This window comes from Osmerus eperlanus, chromosome 9, assembly GCF_963692335.1.
Source record: "Osmerus eperlanus chromosome 9, fOsmEpe2.1, whole genome shotgun sequence".
Taxonomy (NCBI): Eukaryota; Metazoa; Chordata; class Actinopteri; order Osmeriformes; family Osmeridae; genus Osmerus; species Osmerus eperlanus.
In genome coordinates, this window is record NC_085026.1 from 5085542 (window position 1) to 5105684 (window position 20143).

Genomic DNA, 20143 nt, shown 5'->3' on the forward strand with positions numbered 1-20143 from the left:
TGAACTTTTATTTTTATTGCACTTACTTGCATATTTCGGTACAAAACATCTGTTACAAGTTAACAACTTTTGAAATAAACTTGTCAAAGAAACTCAGGAATGACAGGTAAGAGGTCAATTGCATGCTTTCCCCAGCCTTAAAACAGCGAGGAGACAGTGGGGAGCCTGTCTGAAGGCCAGGGGGCTCTGGAGGGTCGACCGAGATCTCAACCCGCCCGAACCGGTCCGACCCAACCAAGCGAACCGCCACTACAGCAAGCGTGTCTTCAGAACTGCTTCTTAATCACACTGATAAAAAAAAACTGAATGTAAAAGAGTTTAGTTGTGTCGTCTTTTGTTTAAAGCAGTTTTAAGTTTGTAAAAAAAGACGTATTGAGTCCGCTTTGCTCCAGTTCTATGTGTTGTAAGGGGTGAGGTATGGCACAGGACCGTCTGTTCCTCCAGCATCTCCTTCACACACCTCCTCTACACAAACTTCCTCTCAGACCAGCCTGCTCTTCAAAAAGAAGCCTTGACTTAGTACAGCTTCCTCGCATCTTCCTCCTCATAAAAAGTATCCCAGAGTCAAGGAGCTCCACACCACAGCTATATAAAATCAGTACACAAGATACAAGCTCACTCATTCATGGGAACAACAGAAAGGGATTACTTCAATATCTCGTAATCATCTCTACAATGAGGACTAAATCTCACACACACACACACACGTGTTCACACATGGAAACACACGCCACTACTCCTCTAAACCGCCTCTAAACCTCCGCTTAACTTTCACGGCAAACCCAAATCTTTACAGACCAAGTTACCATGTTGCACCAAATTCTTTCGTCACAATCCTAATAATCGGTGAGCAACATCCAAAACAAAATATTAAAACCCATCAAAAAATTACCAACAGAAGTTGGTCAAGGGTTTTCGTGGAAAAAAATAAATGAAATGGGTAAACTTTCTTCAACTTCAATTAAACTCTTCTAAACTCACACAAAAAGCACACCATTGCACTTATTATGGCCTTGAAATTCTGCAATGAAATCTTACAAGAAGTTTCATGCATTTATTTTACCACACTGACTGACTACATGACGATCAAGAAAAACGAAAACAAATTTTTTTTTTGCTAAAAGTGTATAGCTCAAAACAACACGTCCCGGTTGTACTCAAAACACAAACGATTCTCTAAACCCATGCCATACAGGACACAACCGGGTTGTAAAACGGGATTTGGTACGTTTTGGGCCGTTTGAAAGGAAAACATGACAATCACTCTTAATACCTGTACCCAAGTTTCTCTTTGATAGTTTCTGCCTGGTGTTTGGTCAGAGCGCGGCAGAGAGGACAGTACTGTGCATGTTCAGAGACACAGGATACAAAAGAGACAGAAGTGTTTGTGAAAGGTAGAAAACAAACAAACAAACAGCATCCCTCACTGGACTGGCAACACATGGTGCAGTTGGACTGGTGATTAGAGCAGGACTCCACTGATCCTCAGGGAGAAGAGAGTGAGTCCTGGAGGGGGGGGGGGGGTCCTCCCAATATGGGAGGAGAAGGGGAGGAGTGGAAGAGATGGAGGAAGGGAAGGAGAGATGAGGGAGGGGAGAGAGGGAAGGAGAGATGGGGAAGGCGGGGAGTAGAGGAGATGGAGAGAGGGGAGGACAGGAGATGGGGGAGGGGAGTAGAGGAGATGGAGAGAGGGGAGGACAGGAGATGGGGGAGGGGAGTAGAGGAGATGGAGAGAGGGGAGGACAGGAGATGGGGGAGGGGAGTAGAGGAGATGGAGAGAGGGGAGGACAGGAGATGGGGGAGGGGAGTAGAGGAGATGGAGAGAGGGGAGGACAGGAGATGGGGGAGGGGAGTAGAGGAGATGGAGAGAGGGGAGGACAGGAGATGGGGGAGGGGAGTAGAGGAGATGGAGAGAGGGGAGGACAGGAGATGGGGGAGGGGAGGCCCTCAGGACTCCAGCTGCGCCTCGTCCACGTGGTGCTGCATGTGCTTGGGAACGCTCTGTGGAGGCAGAAATACACGTCACCCGTCTGGAGGTCCACACCTGAACACACAGACACCAGCACCAGGCGCCCTCAGGAGGACGGGGGGAGGGAAGAAGGAAAGAGGGAGGGAGGGAGGAGGATGGAGAGAGGGGAGGCTCCTACCTGCTTGGAGGCGTTGCGTGTGGAGAAGAACTCGTCACAGTTCCTCCAGTGACACTTGAGCATGGGCAGGGAGGGGTGGGCGTGGTCGCTGAGGAGGTGCTGCTGGAGATGCTGCTTCACCCCGAATACCAGGGAGCAGCCATGCCACTGGGGAGGACACACGGGGTCAGGGGTCATCTGCCTACACAACATCCCCCTGGTCTCTATAGGCTACATGAGATACCTATGTAACTGGACGCATCTGGTCACATCTAACCCTTTCCCACTGGTTTATCTGGCCACACACACACACACACACACACACACACACACACACACACACACACCCCCAAGCCGAGGTCTCACCAGGCAGCGATGGTTCTGCATCAGGTTCAGTCTGGTGGCTTGAACGCTGCCGTCGTAACAGCCTGTGTAGATCTGCAACAGAACAGACAGCAGGGTTTAGCAGACCATCACCAGGGGGGAGTTCCACGGTGAGCGCTGCAGACAGGCACCACTGTGTGGTATCCGAGGTGTTCTGGACTCACCATGCTCTTGTGGATGGACATACACATGACCATGTCACTGTGGCCTCCGTACACCTGCAGGCGCTCATGGGACTGTGGGGGAGACAGGACAGGGTCAACACCACACCTGACCACAACCACATTGACCACTACCACATTGACCACTACCACACCTGACCACAACCACATTGACAATAAGGAAATTTGGATTTCATGGGTGCTAACTAGTCACCTTTAGCAACAGAACCCTAAATTAACTAAAAACGAACAGTAACTAATGAGCAGGCAAACAATTGAAAACTATCAAACAATTTGTACCAAAACTGTCTTTTATCTAGTGAAATTATACGTGATAACTATCAACGATGTAGACATAAATCCACTTTAAGGCCAGATTGAACTCATCTTCCATCCACCATAATGCATTCAGTTAGCCAAAGCTCGCCCCATGTCGGAGTATTTCACTTCTACAAAGTACTCAAATGCTTCTGGGTAATGAGTCCATGTGTCTCATAGTCTACTGGTCCTTGGACCAGACCAGAGGGGAGCAGCACAGTACAGTAACTAGTAACGTGATGACGCTGTAGATAGACCTGCAGCTCGTAGACGTGGACCAGCTTGTCCAGGCAGGCGGTGACCATCACCTTCCCCAGAACCGTCACCACGGTGACCGCATGGCTGTGACCCTTGTAGATCCTCACCAGCTGACCGGTCTGCAGCACCAAACACAGTTAGCACTGATACAGGACTGATACAGGACTATATAGCACTGATACAGGACTATATAGCACTGAGACAGGACCGATACAGAGAGATATAGATTTGATAGACTTACATGGATGTTGTGGGCATGGACGGTCTGGTCACTGGAGCCGCTAAAGACCAGGTCATTCGCCACCTGGTTGGGGGGGGGGGGTCACATGAATGTCAGGTGACCTCAGTTTTTGTCATCCACACACACACGTTCATTCAGAGCAAGGTCTTGGTCCCCCCCCCCACACACACACACACACCCTACCTTCATGCAGAGCACGGTCTTGGAGTGTCCCTCCAGGCTGCGCAGCATCAGTCCGCTCTTGGCGTCTCTCACGCTGATGGTGCTGTCGTACGAGCCCACCAATAGGATGCGCCGCGCACCCTCCTGGGCGGTCGCTAGGCAACTCACGGCCCGCGGCCCGTGGCACTCAAACACGTCCAGCTGCCTGTTGGTCTGCAGGCCGCAGGAGCACGCTTATTGATAGTGTCATAACATTTAAATAGTAACAACTATAAAATCCTATTTTTAGAGCATTATTTACATATTATGTACATTTATAAATAGAAGGAAACTAAATAGGCCCAGAGGCCAGAGAGGTCCTCACCTTTAGGCTGAAGGAGACCACACAGCCGTTGGCCAGGCCGGCATACAGAATCTTCCACTTGCTGATCAGACACAGAACCCGGTCTGGCAGAGAGAACTGCTCCACGCACTCCCTCGTCTGGGGAACACAGAGGGCAGAGGTCATGAACAGGAGTCAGTGAGTGGGTGGAAGATAGGAGAGAGAGGAGGATATGAGAGAGAGAGAGAGAGAGAGGAGGATATGAGAGAGAGAGAGAGAGAGAGAGAGAGAGAGAGAGAGAGAGAGAGAGAGAGAGAGAGAGAGAGAGAGAGAGAGAGAGAGAGAGAGAGAGAGAGAGAGAGAGAGAGAGAGAGAGAGAGAGAGAGAGAGAGAGAGAGAGGTTACCTTGAGGCTGTAGCAGCGGATGGTCTGGTCGCTGGAGCCAGAGTAGAGGCGGTGAGGCAGGCCCGGTCCAGACGACACCAGCAGACAGTTCACCTTGGAGCTGTGGCCCTCCAGCACAGCCACGCACTTACGGCTCTGAGCACAGCGAGCAGGCAGCTTATTCAATATTCGTAGACAATTTTCAGGTCATAGGTTTCAGGTATACGTGTGTATCTGTCCACTTTGCTTGCACACAGGAGAGTGTATGTGTATATTGGGGTGTGTTTGACTGGGTGTACAGGGGGGTGCTCGATTGTGTACAGGGGTGAGTGTATGTGTGTAGCCACGTGTGTGTGTCTGTGTGTGTGTGTATGGAGGCTCACCACCAGGTTGAAGGCACGGACAGTGCGGTCTCCAGAGCAGGTGTACAGCAGCCCGTCGTGGATCTGGAGGGCATTCACAGCCTCATGGTGACCCTCAAACACCCCCTCAGAGGGTACCTCCTCCTCGCCCGCGTCTGACGACACCTCCGCTACACACACAGGGGGAGGGGAGGAGAGGAGGGGGAAATAAAAAAGAAAAGAAAGGATAAGCGAATGCCCACGATGCAGCAGCTTGGTTGAACTCAGCAGCTTGGTTGACTAGGATGGTGTTCCTGGAGGGAACTCCTGTGTGGTCCTGAGGTAAACATCTCGCTTCTGTCTCGTCAGAGATCCACAGGCTGCCTCTAAATATACACTCCAAACTTCCATCCCAGGGTTAACCAGAAGTCCACACACCAGCCCGGTCACTATCACAGCTAGGAATACCTTGCCCTTAAAAAGTAATTTGGGGCTCCTGTGGACTATTCTGGGCTGGAGATCGTGTCGGAGGTCTAATTTGGTGTGTGTGTGTATGACCCAAACACAGTCTGAAGAGATGGATAGACCCACATGACTGAGGCTGGCCAGCTCCTCTCTTCAGCATGTCAATACAGCTGCATTACAACAGTCGTGTCAGGTGTACAGTACTTCCTGTTGACAGTACTTCCTGTTTACAGTGCTTCCTGTTTTAAAGTGTGCCATTACTTTATTACCAGTGTTATGGCATTTTGGAGGGCGGGGCTATTTATTGATTAACTTTGTGCTTTATAAATGAACCTGATTGATTGATTACTGACCATCCCCCTATATCTCACAGACATGCAGTAGACCTAGATAGGGTCTTTTAGACCTAAAGATCTCCATGACTTGAAACACACTTTCCATACAATATTCTATACTATACATTAGTGCTGTCAAGCGTTTAAAATATTTAATCGCGATTAATCGCATTAATGTCATAGTTAACTCGCGATTAATCGCAATTAATCGCACATTTTTATCTATTCTAAATGTCCCTTGATTTCTTTTTGGCCCGTTATTTTTTCTAATTTTAATGCTCTTATCAAAACATGGAAAAGTGGATCGGATTGCTTAGTGCAAATGTTTTTTTTTATTGAAAACAACATTGCAATCGCCTGGCTTTGAAGAGGGGGCGGAGAATTTGCATCAGCTGTGTGCTTGGCCATCAAGTGGTATTTCAGACTGGACGTGCTGTGATGATAGCTCAGTTCACAACGACAAAACACACAGATCACTTTGGTCTTGTCAATGGAACCATTTGGCAACTTTTTAAAAGTAAACTTTCCATTCAGAATCTTATTGGCATCCATTTCGGCGTCTCGCGCTCGCCATCCAATCAAAACGTAAAGTTAGCCGACTACTCTTTAGCCGGCTCGCAAGCCCAAACAAGTGTGTTTGGCGTGCCTGTTGTTTTGTTTCCGGTCTAGCTAGATCCGGCGTGGTGTTGTAGTTTTTTAACGTCAGTAGTTGTTGCAACAGCATGTGAAAAAAACAACAAAGTTTGCTAGGCCAAAAAGAACGTTAATCGCGCGATAAAAAAAATTACCCCGTTAATTTCGGTTTGCGTTAACGCCGTTAATAACGCGTTAAACTGACAGCACTACTATACATATACTATATATATCCATGTACGTTCTAAAACCTGAGCATTATAAAATATTAAGAGCCATGTTAAATTCCAAGTGTTTTCCTGAAAAGAGAGCAGTGCGCGCTGGCGACCATGTGACCTACCCGAGGACGTCTTGGGCATCTTCAGGAAGGGGAGGAGCACCTTGAGTTCACTGAGGAAGAGAAGAGGAGACACGTGTCAGGAACGTCAGCCTTCCTTGCTCCTGCGAGGGTCAGGGGCTGGGTGATGTATGACAGGATGTAACTGGAGCCCACATGAAAGGGCCTCCCCAGTCTCTCTTCTCCCCGACAGGAAGATGTGTTTGTCAGAACGCCAGCTGTCAAAGTCTCTAATAGACTCTCTCTTCCTTTTCCTGCCATCTAATCTGCAACACCTTCCTATAGCCAAACACCCCCTCCTATAGGCAAACACCCCCTCCTATATCCAAACACACCCTCCTATATCCAAACACACCCTCCTATGGCCAAACACACCATCCTATAGGCAAACACACTCTCCTATAGCAAAACACACTCTCCATAGGCAAACACAACCTCCTATAGCCAAACACACTCTCCTGTAGCCAAACACACCCTCCTGCAGCCCTCTGTCTGCTACTGGGCACAGAGGTCACAGGTCACCAACACGCCTTCATCCTTCTCACCTGATAGATGACACCTCCATCTCACTGGTGGACGACACCTCATTGCAGGCCAGTTTCTCGGGCTCCGACTTCAGCATGCTGGGGGCCGGGGCTGGGGCCAAGGCTGGGGCTAGAGGCTGGGGAGAGGCCGGTGTTTGAGGCTGGGGAGAGGCTGGGTTTTGAGGCTGGGGAGAGGCTGGGTTTTGAGGCTGGGGAGAGGCTGGGTTTTGAGGCTGGGGAGAGGCTGGGTTTTGAGGCTGGGGAGAGGCTGGGTTTTGAGGCTGGGGAGAGGCCGGGGTGACGTCCATGCCGCTGTCCTCTGGGTCAGACGTGTCGAGGGTCACCACCTCCAGGGGAGCTTGGGGGATTTCCACCATCTCCAGGGAGGAGTCGGAGTCCCCCTTCCCAAGTTTGGTGGCTGGTGACTGGGGCCCGGAGGCGTCCTCTGTCCCCTCCATGGTGGTGGACGTGGAAGTGCTGACCTGGGCGCCACCAGGCCTCCTGCGTAGGCGGAGTCTCCTGTGGGGCCGGGAGGATGACTCCCCCTCCAGCTCTGTGTCGCTGTTCTGGCCCTGCTCTGGCCCCTGCGCCTGCCTCAGAACCCTCTTCTTCTTCAGCTTCCTCACACGCTTCCCCGTCCTCGGCTCTGGAGGGGGAGGGGCAGCGGGCTCCGGGGCCCCGGGCTGGGAGCCCCTCCGGCAGGGCAGGGGGGGGCCGGAGAAGGGCTTGGTCTCTGGGGAGGGGAGGGGCCTGGAGGTCTGCACGGCCCTCTCTACTGACTGGACCTTCATACCCTGCAGGCTCGCTCTGCCATCCCACGACCCCCCACTGAGTCTCCTGACAGAAGACTGGGAGGAGAGACCAGGACCTAGAGAAGCAGGTCCAGACAGCTTTAAAAATCCTGTAAAGTGGATTTGAAAACGAGTTTTAAGTTCACCACGCCACAGAATAATGTGTTATTAACTACCCATCCAAATTCGAATGAAAAAAAAACATATTAGTATGTTAAATTAGGCTTGAGAAAATCAGCACTCTTCTCTGCTTGAGACTGGGGGGACGTGTCGCCTGAAGCTCCGCCCCTCGCTGCCTACCTACGACCCAGATAATGGACGCTACATCAAGCCGAACAAAACAGTATATAATTAGAATTTATTTGTTCAATGAGTGAAACATACAGATACATATAAATGAAATGTTCCCCTGAGCTGTAACACAGGAGTAAAAATGGACACCAGAGACAGCAGACAGTGAGCTCTCCAACTACTTCTAGCACATTAGCTACCATTTCACCAAAATACCATCATTCTACACCGAGTAGCCTAATATCAAGTTAGCGGTTTGCACTAACTCATAGCAGAGATACCTCTGGAAAAGTTATCTAGTATAATTATAACAAGCACACAGAACTGAGTGATGAACTGCTGGCGGTGGTGGATGGTCCAGGTGCGACAGGAGGAGGAACGGCCGGTAGGGCGATGCTCGGTACGGCGCCGCGCTGCAAGAGAAGCTGTGTGTCCCTGAACCCCGTCTGTCTCTAGTCCATGTTAAAACTATCCACCGTGAAATGGTCACTGTAGAGGTGGCTGTTGGAGTTTATCCGAAGCTCTCCATCAGCGTGGCTCTTCACAAAATCAATCCACCTATTTTTCCTTTCCTAATCAATAGGGAAATTAAATAGCTTTGCAGCGCAACTAAAGTTCTTGCATCCAGGGAAGATGCAGTTGCGGGTGGAGGGAGACATCCTGAAGCTAGCTAGCTAGCTGATACATCAGGAGGAACCATACAGTTATCTGACGTAGATGGGTCAAAATGACGTAGATAGGTAATTTTTGGGCCCCGCCCATTAAAACCTGATCTGAAAACGGAAGAGAAACTGTTCTACGGTCTAACTCCACATTTCAGTGCAACAAAGTTTTCGCGCTTTGCACATGCTTTCAGGAACTCATTTCACACGTATATAATGTACTGAGAAGCAAATCATGGAATTTGCTTTACAGGATCTTTAACATATTTCTATACTATCTGAACAGTCCACACCAAACAAATATGAAGTGTGAGTAAATGTGTGTGTGTGTGTTTACTTATGGGAGAGGAAATTAGGGTGATTTCTGGTGTGTGTGTGTGTGTGTGTCTGTGTGTACCTGGGGGAGGGGTAGTGAGGGTGGGGTTGTGGCATGTGTGTGTGTGTACCTGGGGGAGAGGTGGTGAGGGTGGGTTGTGGCATGTGTGTATCTGAGGGAGAGGTGGTGAGGGTGGGTTGTGGCATGTGTGTGTGTGTGTGTTTACCTGGGGGAGAGGTAGTGGGTTCTGGGGTAGTACTGTGGGCCCCATGTGGGACTGTGCTCTCCTCAGGGTCCAGCTGTGTGGCCCCCTTGTGAGGGGAGGGGGACTCCTGTTTCACCACCACGGGCAGGTTGGGGGCGGAGGAGGGGCGGGCCTGTGTAGGCTGAGGGCTGGGAAGGGGGACAGCAGCGTTGGTCAGGGGGGAGAGCAGTGCAGGAGTCTGTGGATCTGCTGGAGCTAAGGCCATCTCCTCATCCAGGGCCTTCTCCAGTAGCTCAGGCGACGAGCTGTCAAACCCGCCTGGGAAACGAGGTTTTTTTAAGTTTTACAGACATTCTAGCCATTTAGAAGACATTTTTATCTAAGAGGACACACAAAAAGTGCATGAAGAAAATACAGCAAATAATTAATTATCAGATAGTTCGAACAGTATCTGAAGGATGTTAAGGGATGAAGTTCTCTGAGTGCTCAAAATGAGCTCATCCCCTCGGTGGTGACAGGAGAGGGGAGGGATGAGTTAAGAGGTAAGGTAAATTGAGGTATGGTGAGAGGTAAGGAGAGGGGTGAGGTTAGAGGTGATGGGTTAGAGATTAGGTGATGGTTAGAGGTGATGGTTAGAGGTGATGGTTAGAGGTGATGGGTTAGAGGTGATGGGTTAGAGGTGATGGGTTAGAGGTGATGGGTTAGAGGTGATGGGTAGTGGTAATGCCCAATCACAGAGGTGTGGTCCTCACCTTGCATCCCCTGGAGCAGCTCAATACGCTTGCTTCTCAGGGTACTCATCTCCATGGTTACCTGCGGAAGCACCAAAAAACACTTGAATCACGAGACAGAACAGAGGGGGTTGGACAATTCTGTAGCCGGGCCCCTGTCTGCCGGGAATAGACCTGCCTGTCTGTTTACTGGGGTGAGACCTGTCTGTCTGTCTGTCTGTCTGTCTGTGTACTGGGGTGAGCCCTGTCTGTCTGTCTACTGGGGTGAGACCTGCCTGTCTGTCTACTGGGGTGAGACCTGTCTGTCTGTCTACTGGGGTGAGCCCTGTCTGTCTGTCTACTGGGGTGAGCCCTGTCTGTCTGTCTACTGGGGTGAGCCCTGTCTGTCTGTCTGTCTACTGGGGTGAGACCTGTCTGTCTACTGGGGTGAGACCTGTCTGTCTGTCTGTCTGTCTACTGGGGTGAGCCCTGTCTGTCTGTCTGTCTACTGGGGTGAGCCCTGTCTGTCTGTCTACTGGGGTGAGACCTGTCTGTCTGTCTACAGGGGTGAGACCTGTCTGTCTACTGGGGTGAGCCCTCTCTGTGTGTAGGAAGCTGCCTACCTTCTGTTTGAGCACCATGAGGCTCTGGACCTCCAGGTAGGCCTGCTGCAGGGCAGCGCGGGCCTGCAGCAGGCTGTCGTCCACGGCCTGGAGGTCCCGGCTGAGCTGCTCCTCACGCAGAGACACGACCAGTAGCTGGTCCACCTGCAGGCGCTCTGCAACACACCACATCCAGACACTCATCCAACGGCTGCGTTCAAGGTTATATAACCATCCCAGTCTATGTATATATTATACGTTAGGGATAGGGATGAAAGGGGGTGGGAGATAAAAGCATAATGAATACACATGATTTTGTAGTTTTTTTTTAACGTGATTTATAACTTTAATGCATATTTTCCAAGTCCAGGTTCAAGATAATTGTCATATGTACATAACAGTTATGAGCAATGAAATTCTTGATTTTCATACTTCCTCAACAGTGCAAACAAAGTTAGACTTGGAGAATAAAGGAACATTTAATGCATGTATTTTATTACGTTTGTATTTAACAAGAGAAAGCGCAATCTGTCTGTTTAACTGGAAGAACTAGCAACCACTCACAGTCTGGAATATGTACCATTATACATGAAGCTCGCTGATGATTGGCTGAGCGATGGGTCACCCAAATGGGCACTGCACTAGTATTTTTTTTATGAGAGACTACATTTATCCTGAAGGGTCAGGGGAAGGAGATGGAGGGAAGGGAACTCACCTTTCTTCGACTTTGTTTTCCTCCTCTTGTTCTTTCGTTCCAGGCTTGGAATCTCAGGGGAGGGCATGTCCTAAAAAAGAAAGTGAAAAAGACAGAGGTTTGAGGAATAACCCGCATATTTATAACATGATCTTTGGCTCCCATGTGGATCAGGCAAGGTGATGCCCTTCCGTAACGCACCCCGGCGGCCCTGCGTTTCTTCCCGGAGCCGGGGGCCTCCGTACCCAAGCTGGTGTACCCCAACATGGAGTCGGGGGCCTGAGGGGCCCCTACTGGCTCCTGGAGGTCTGTCTGTGGTCTGGCCTCATTCTGCAAGTCTGTCTCCTCCTCCGTCTGCTGCTCGACTTTTACTTCCCAATCTGCAGGTGTGAAGGTCAGGGTGGGAGCCAGGGTTGTGAAGGGGGTGGGGGTCAGGTGTGGGGTCAGGGTGGAGATGGTGGTGGGGGTCAGGTGTGGGGTCAGGGTGGAGATGGTGGTGGGGGAGCTGCGTCGGCCAGGCCGGAGCTGGATCTTCCTGGCTGCCCTCTCCTCCAGACCGGGGAAGAGGGAGCTCTCCGGGGCCACGCTGCTCTCTGATAGGCTGCGTTGGCGGGCGGGCGCCATGTTGGCATGGCCTATTAGCAGAGACTCCCATTGGAAACCCTCCGCCAGAGGAATGTCCTCCTCCTCCTGGCTCATACCCTCCTGGTCACATGACACCATCTCAATCCCGAACCTGTCAGAACACAGGAAGAGGTAGTACAGACGTTAGTACAGAAGTTAACTGTGATGATGTTGTTGCTTTATTTGCCACACTGTCCTATCATCAGATTTATCTACTGTTGTAGGTGAGATTGATGTTACTGTTGTAGGTGACATTGATGTTACTGTTGCACTGTGTCGGGTTTATTGGTTCTATCCACTGAAATCCTGTTAAACTACGCCCTTCAGATCCGTGATCTTCTGCTGTACTTTCAATAAGCAATATGTATACGTCACTTTGGATAAACGTGTCCGCTGAATCAATAAAACCTCAAATGTAATTTAAACTATTACTATGACAACTGAGCTATATGGATTATTATAATATATTCATATAATTTCCACAGGTATGCTGCTATGGAAAGCAATAATTCCACTTCACTGAGAACCTGGGTTAGGGTCAGGATTAAGGCTAGCTATATCGGGTAATGATATCACGGTTAGGGTATATTGGATAATGATATCAGGGTTAGGGTATATAGGGTAATCACATCAGGATTAGGGTCAAATATATGGGGTAATCCCAGTGGGTTAGGGTTAGCTCTATGGGGTAATCCCAGTGGGTTAGGGTTAGTTCTATGGGGTAATCCCAGTGGGTTAGGGTTAGCTCTATGGGCTAATCCCAGTGAGTTAGGGTTAGCTCTATGGGGTAATCCCAGTGGGTTAGGGTTAGCTCTATGAGGTAATCTCAGTGGGTTAGGGTTAGCTCTATGGGGTAATCCCAGTGGGTTAGGGTTAGCTCTATGAGGTAATCTCAGTGGGTTAGGGTTAGCTCTATGGGGTAACCCTGTCAGGTTCACTGCTCCACTAACTGAGTCTCACCTGGGCTGGCCTTTGCCCTGCTGCTGCTTCTTCCTGCAGACCTCCAGGTAGACCTGCTCCCAGTTGACGTTCCTGCGGGAGCCGGAGGAGCTGATGAGCTGCCTGACTGTGGGCTTCAGGCCCGAGTCCTTCTCCGCCTCCGCTCTCCGGGCGCCGCTCACGCTGCGGATCCGGCGGGCGATGTTCAGGTTGGGCTCGCACGCCCCGCCCTTGGGCTTGGTGCTGATGTGCTTGGTCAGGTCTCTCTTCAGACTCGGGGGAATGCCCGCTTTGAGGCTGGGAGCGGAGGAGGTGGTCTGGGCTTCCCTGCTCTTACAGACGTCGCTGTCTGAGCCCGGCCCTGTGTCTACAGCCTCCCTCACAGCAGCCAGGCCTCCTTCCTCCTCCCCTCGCTCCCTGTACTCCTCCTCCTCCCTGCCTGGGGCCTCCATGCTGGAGGTGCTGACCTGAACTGACTGGACTGACTGGCTGTTGACCACAGGCCTCCAAAACTTTGGATGCTTCTTATCTCCTCCTCTGAGGGAACGTCTGACCGTGGCAGGTGAGACAGGGGCAGGTGTGACGGGGGCAGGTGTGACGGGGACAGGTGTGACCGGGGCAGGTGTGACCGGGGCAGGTGTGACCGGGGCAGGTGTGACCGGGGCAGGTGAGACCGGGGCAGGTGTGACCGGGGCAGGTGAGACCTGGGCAGGTGTGACCGGGGCAGGTAAGACTGGGGCAGGTAAGACTGGGGCAGGTAAGACTGGGGCAGGTAAGACTGGGGCAGGTAAAACTGGGGCAGGTAAGACTGGGGCAGGTAAGACTGGGGCAGGTAAGACTGGGGCAGGTGTGACCGGGGAAAGCCTCGCTGGTGGGTTGGCTCCATCCTGGCGATGGGCGGTGCCTTTCTTCCGTGCTCCGCCCCCCCCCGCTTGTGTCTCCTCCCGTTTCTCCTCGTTGTGACGCTTGGTCCATGTCCCTCGGCCAGAGGGCCGGTCCAGCAGCGTCTCCTTGGCCCTCCTCAGCATCTCCGCCAGCTCCTGCTCCTCCTTCTCACCCAGGGCTGAAGGCTGGGGGCCACTGGGGGCCGAGGGCTGGGGGCCACTGGGGGCCGAGGGCTGGTGGTGAGTAGGGTTCTGGCTGGAGCTCCTGCTGGAGGAGTTGGAACTGGATGCTGAGGGCTGCTTCTTCTCAGGGCGCTGAGCTCCCGGCTTGGCTGGCTTGGGTCTGGAGGAGAGGGAAGAGCGGGTGGTGGAGGAGGTGCTGCTGTCTCTCTGGGCACTGCTGTTGCTGCTACTTCTCTGGCTGCCCTCAGGCCTCTGCCTGGTCCTCTGGTCCCACCGCGACAGCCTGGAGGCGGCGTGGGCATCTGGCGCTGGGTCCCCGTCCTCGCATGGGGCTGCGGCCCCCCTGGGGAGCTTCTCCGAGGGGCTGGGGTGGGCGTCCCCATGAGGCGACGGCTCCCGGATTTTGAGAGTTGGATACGGACTCCAGCGGCAGCTCTTGTCCAGTTTGGGGTTGCTGCCGAAGTTCTTGCGCTCCAGGCTTGGACCCTCGCGGCTCTGAGGCCTGCCTTGACTCCACTCCAAATCCTCCTTCCTCACCTGGTTCGGAACCTCAAAGTTATGGTAGGAGTTCCATGGAGACGGCTGGTCGCTGGTGAAGTCCGTCATGTGGTCAGGCTCAATGGTCGACGGGTGCCACTGCTGCCCAAACAGAGTCTCACCACCCAACCTCTTACTGCCACTCCAGCCAGGACGACTGTGCAAGCTTCCACTACTCCTCTCCCCACCATCCCAGGTCTGGTAGTCGGGGGGCTCTTGGGCATGCCACGTGGCACTCTTGCCCTGTCTGCTCTCCTGGTGCCAGGTTCTTGGGTCCTCCTGGGAGGCCCATGCCCGGCCAGCCACGGTGCTGCTCCCCTCCAAGCCAGCCCCACCCCAGGCCTGGACGGCTGTCGCTGGGCATTTCTTCTGCTTCCAGCCCCCCTTCTGACGGACGTACTGCTTGGTTTGATCCCACCTCTGCTGCAGCTGCTGCATCTTCCTCCTCCTCTCCTCCTCCTCTTCCTCCTTCTTCCTCTTCGCCTCTTCGATGGCCAGCTTAGAGGCAGCTAATTCTTTGGCTCGTTTGGAGGCAAGTTCCTCTAGTCTGAAAGATGGTGAAAAAAGGTTTAAAAAAACAAAATAAATTAAAATAACAAAAACACGTACTCACGCACGAACACATACACACAATGAAGACTAATTTGAAAAAACCTAGGATTCATTCTTTAAGGTTGATAATGTATGTAGACATTAGAAGGGGCAGTGGTCATTAATACTGTAGGGTAGGGACAACAGTTAGTGTGACACTCTATCCCTGGCACATCCCTCATACAGTTGGCAGCACTGAGATCTGGAGCAGCGACCTTTGACCTGGCATGTGACTTGGCTGACAGCTGCAAAGCCACTTCTGCTGGTGACAATCAAAACGCATAGCGATTGCTCTGCCTTCCACCCCTATAGGGTTTCCCACGGCAACAAGTCGGTTGGTCTGTCACTTTCTATAACCCAAAACGTCAGCCAGAGGCTTGGTGATAAGCTGAGGGGAGGGGTAGAAGTGGCATGGTGTGGAATGCTCCAGAGCTGGAGTGTGAGTGAAAGAGTGCAGTGGTTCTTTTTTTAGGCTGTCCCTGAAACCCGAGTCTGACCTGCACCCAGTACACAGTAGCAGCGTTTGGCTAAATGAGTTCAACCATGAGTGTGACTATACATGGTCCATAGAGACAGCCTAGCACCAACACTACCATAAACAACACTACCATAAACAACACTACCATAAACAACACTAGCATAAACAACACTAGCATCCAACACACTAGCATCCAACACACTAGCATCAACAACACTCATACCACTAGAGTGTTTGTATTATTTGAGGGTGGCTTAGTGGTATTGTCCCGGTTCAATGCCCCCCCCCCCCCGTACGTCACTTTTGATAAAAGTGTCTGCTAAATGGACACATTTTTAGACTTGATTAATACAGTATTTTTACTGTCTCTACAGGGACACTAGAAAAGCTGACACCATTTTACTAATTATATATTTTAGCCTCAACATGACAGTAGAGATGATTCATTTGCGCGGTAAAACTGGATGACAGAGTTGTACCTGTTCAGTTCCCTCCTCCTCTCTATCAGCTTCACCAGCTCCTGGTCGAAGTATTCTTCCTCCTGGTCCTTCCCCACATGTCTGCGGTCGTGGGCCTCCGCGCGCTGCTTGTGTCCGGGGCTGGAGATGTGGCTCGCGTAGTCCGTCAGGCTCAGCACCGTCACACCGCACGCGCGGCACTCGTGACCGCAGTCCCTGGGGAGGGAGGGGGACAGCGGGCGCTCAATGAATCCCTCAGGCATGGTTCTGGTCCAGTCTGGTTTCATGCAAAGCCTTCAACAAAGAAAGGCTCTACCGCACGGTACTTAGTTCTATCCAAAGGGAGAGGAGAATACTCAACACTCCTTGGTTTCAAAAAAACAAATCTCCCAATTTCTCTTCTCAGATCAGGAGGTAAACTAACTTAAGTATTTTCTTCAGTTCAAAAACAGTAAAAGGGTCTTCCTGATCTGGCTGGTTTCTGAGGGGTCGGGGGTTCCGGGTAGGGGCAGCAGGCAGGCCTGGTAGCATGCTAGTGTGGCTGTGTTGATCCCAGTTCGGCCCGCTGTGGAGCACAGCGCTGGGGCGCGTGGAGGGGTGACAGGCCCGCTCTCAGGCAGCCTCAGCCTAGCACGTTCTCATGATGGTGTCTGCTGTGCTCTGAACCCACGCACGGCCAGCGCCCCCTATAAATGGCCCCGCCCCCTTCCTCTGACCAGCAGCCTCCTCAGTGCACCAACTGTGGAGCTGGCGGCCTCATTGACCAATCCTGAGGCCCTTGTAACCCGAGCCCTGTGCAGCTGCACATACACCAAACGCCAGCCTCTCCCAACTATGCCACGCGGTGACCCAGAGACAGGGACTTTACTGGCTGCCGTTCAAACTTGAAGAAGTGTGTCATGGCAGCCTGCCACGTCCTCCCAGCCCCAACAGGTCGTCAGTTGGTGAGGCTGTGGCTTATTCTCAACTGTGATTTCGTTTCATAAGAGGCCCGCGTATAAAGGTTACAGTACACACACTGACCCATTCTCTGATCAAAACGTTTGACCGCTATTTTCACAATGAACTGTAAAATTACGAGAAAACACCCAGAAGCTGAGTAGTTGATAAGACAGTTAGTTATCGGAACAAGTGATTCATATCTCAAGTTGAGATTTTTTAATTTTACCCAAACCCACACCACAACAGTGGTGAACTGAGCCAGGAGAAGCGACGGCCCAGTTCTCAGCTGCCCTTGTCAGCTCCTCCGTCTCCCACAACTCGGTCACATATTTCACTAATCTACAGGTCACAGAAGTGGCGAGCTAGCCTCCGTCAGCTGACCCCTGCCTGTTGTTCCAAGGAGATTGTGTCTCTCTCTCTCTATATATATACACACACGCATATACTCTCTATGCCCCTCAGCCGAGACAGCTGCCTCTCTTCTGTAAGAGATGCAATAGTGGGTCACACGTGCGCATGCACGCACGTGTTCATAGCCTGAAGTTCAAGAGAACTGGACGCACTGTAGTTAAGTTCTGACAACTCAACATCACAATGATACTGTAGCCTGCTGTAGTCACTTATTAAAAGGACATTTTCGGACCAAAGATCGTTCAAATGAATGTGTTCATCTCTCTTGTATGAATATGCAATAATAATCAGTGCACCAAGTCGATGGTTTGTTGAAAACAAAGAGAACTCACCGGCCTTTCAGGTTCTCCAGCTCACGATGATGCAGCATGCTCCTCATGTGATCATCCATTTCCTGCCCACACAGGAGACCCCCCCCACCCAGAAAGCAAATCAAATCACAATGGTGCCAGCCTGGCCCAGCTACTCTCTGCCCATATACAGCAAATGCCTTTATAAAGCACTGTCCAGGTAGAATAATCCCCTCCCCCTCCATACGCAGCGACACAGCACTGGTAATGTAGGACCTCATCCCCATAGGAAGGTCCCAAGGAGCAGATCATAAACACAGGAATTCAGGGTGGATCCAGGAAGCACGTTACCTGTTTGGAGCTGTAAACAGTTTGGCAAAGGATGCATTTCCTCTCTCTCCCCATGTTGGACGTTGGTGTGTTAGGCCATTACTGTAAAAAAAAACAATGTCTTAATTTAGCCCTTATCCAAAGCAACATACGGCAGGGGATTTGAACCCACAACTACTTTATCTGCAGTGGCATGATATGATCAGTGAGTCCAGTTCCACAGACCCAGAGTGCTACACTGGAGGGTTTAGTAACGCTGCTTATAAATAGCAAGCTTCAGCCTCGGCCGCCTGTGGTATTGACTATGTTAACGCACTAAATCTGTACAGGTATGCAGGTCTGCTGCCAGTTATCATGTTAGCATCTGAGGCTGTGTGTGCAAGGGCACTGGTTTGAACATTGGTGGGAACAAGGGTTTTTCCTCGTCCTATTGGCTAACACCACCCCTGCTCTGCTGGTAGTTATCAATGGGGACATTTCAATGGTGCCTTGACATTGGTAGAGACATGTCCCCACTGTGTGTCCCTACAGCCACACCTATGAGTGTGTGGGACTGGAGCAAACCCTGCTTCCCTACCCAGGAGGAGAGCAGAGCAGAGGGTTTCACTACCCTTTCCCCCCCTTCCCCTCCAGACCACCTGGCTCTTCAACAACAGGCTCGAGTCAGTGCCAACCCCGAACAGGCCTGGATGCCAGTTCCAAGCCTGGCCCGGTCCACGTTCCAGCTCCAGTCTGCTGACCCAGCAGCCCAGGGTCCCGGGAGGGCCCACACATGCTCAGCCTTCACCGGGCACGGCGGGCCAACACTCTGGGCATACCGTCACCGTCTGGCAATCTGAAGGCTTCACAATCCTGCGTTTCATCTTCACTGTGTTGAAAGTACAAGTTGGCCAGAAAGGCCACCTGACATGTTTTCAACAGAGTGGAAATCTATGTTGAAACAACTTTACTTGAACAACATCCACAACTTTATTTAAACACCACAGTCTATATGGTGATGAATGCCAGGCTCTGCATGCCCGCCTCAGATACAGGGTAATATCATCCCTACGTAGCCTACATTATGGTGTTGATTTGACCATACAAAGTCACTCTCTCACTAGCAACCATAGGTCAAGTTATACTTTTATAAACGCTATAATAGGAGGATAATCCCTTTACACTCAGTAAAACGCTGAGAGCAGGCAGCTTGCCCATCTACTGAAGAAGTGCTTGGTCTAACCCAATAAACGGAGGGCGGACATGGAGACCCGTGGAGATTAGACGTGTTGTTGACCGAACCGCCTGATGACAAGGCCTACTATCTTGTGAACGGAGCTTTGCGTCAAACAACAAGATGGGTTCCATATATAAACAATGATTGCCTACTAACACAATCATGACGACTGCTACTTAACTGATGCCTGTGTTTACCCTTACAAGTTACAGTAAACTAGCTAGCTGCGCATGTACTCAAGCTGCGCTTATTACTGTCAAGATACAATATCAATGCACAAGAGGGCTTGTACTGGCACACACACTGTAACAATAACTTTCTCCATTGCAATGGGCAGGTAGTGTATGCTAGTAGAGATACCGCGCTGCCTTTGTTTACATAATGGCTAGTAGGCTAGTAGTAGAGAACTAGCACTAGCTATCACTAGTTAGCAACATACCATGTAGCTACGCTGAAATCATGGAATATAGAGCTAGCCAAAGCAAACCCATTTAACAAAGCACAGGTAGCAGTTAACTAAATAATACAACGCGCATTATTTGACAACAACAGATACAAAGTTGGCAGGTTTGCAGGACATGGGAGACAAAGTCCGTTTGCTAGCTAACGGTGGTAGTCTAGCTGGCTAATAACGTGTGCATGAAATGCATAGGCCAGGGCTAGCTAGCTAGGTAGACTAGTATTACTAATAGGCTAGCTGGTTTTAAGTTTGTTATCCTGCTAACCGAACACATAGCAGGCTCTGACTAAGGAAATCAACAATTCTAGCTACATATACCGCTACATGAAAAAAACTGAAATTGTTAATTTATTGCGTTATGCTTAATATTTTGATGTAAAATATCTACCGTCATAACATCCCAACTAGCGTTTCAAGCAGTAGCCTACTTCCCGTACACAGCTATGGTAACTCAGCCACTCCCCCTCCGGCAGCATGGAACTTGAGTGTCATTAGCTGTGTTCACGAACATTAGCGTTCTGGTAAGGACTTTGCAAGA

At 50.9% G+C, this 20143-nt stretch overlaps 1 protein-coding gene across 1 annotated transcript; it reads right to left on the minus strand.

The window, feature by feature from the left end:
* Nucleotides 1-1847: 1847 nt before the first annotated feature.
* On the minus strand, nt 1848-20060 carry znf106a (zinc finger protein 106a). The gene is made up of 22 exons (XM_062469050.1): nt 19994-20060; nt 17951-18031; nt 17642-17703; nt 15978-16172; nt 12847-14976; nt 11464-11998; nt 11284-11353; nt 10590-10744; nt 10009-10069; nt 9278-9574; nt 7013-7859; nt 6471-6520; nt 4740-4888; nt 4378-4512; nt 4015-4131; nt 3672-3863; nt 3489-3551; nt 3247-3366; nt 2675-2746; nt 2493-2564; nt 2148-2294; nt 1848-2001 (listed from the first exon to the last, which is right to left on the minus strand). Exons 2-22 carry the CDS (start codon nt 18002-18004, stop codon nt 1948-1950), a joined length of 5577 nt encoding a protein of 1858 aa, XP_062325034.1. The 5' UTR covers nt 18005-18031; nt 19994-20060; the 3' UTR covers nt 1848-1947.
* Nucleotides 20061-20143: the final 83 nt, after the last annotated feature.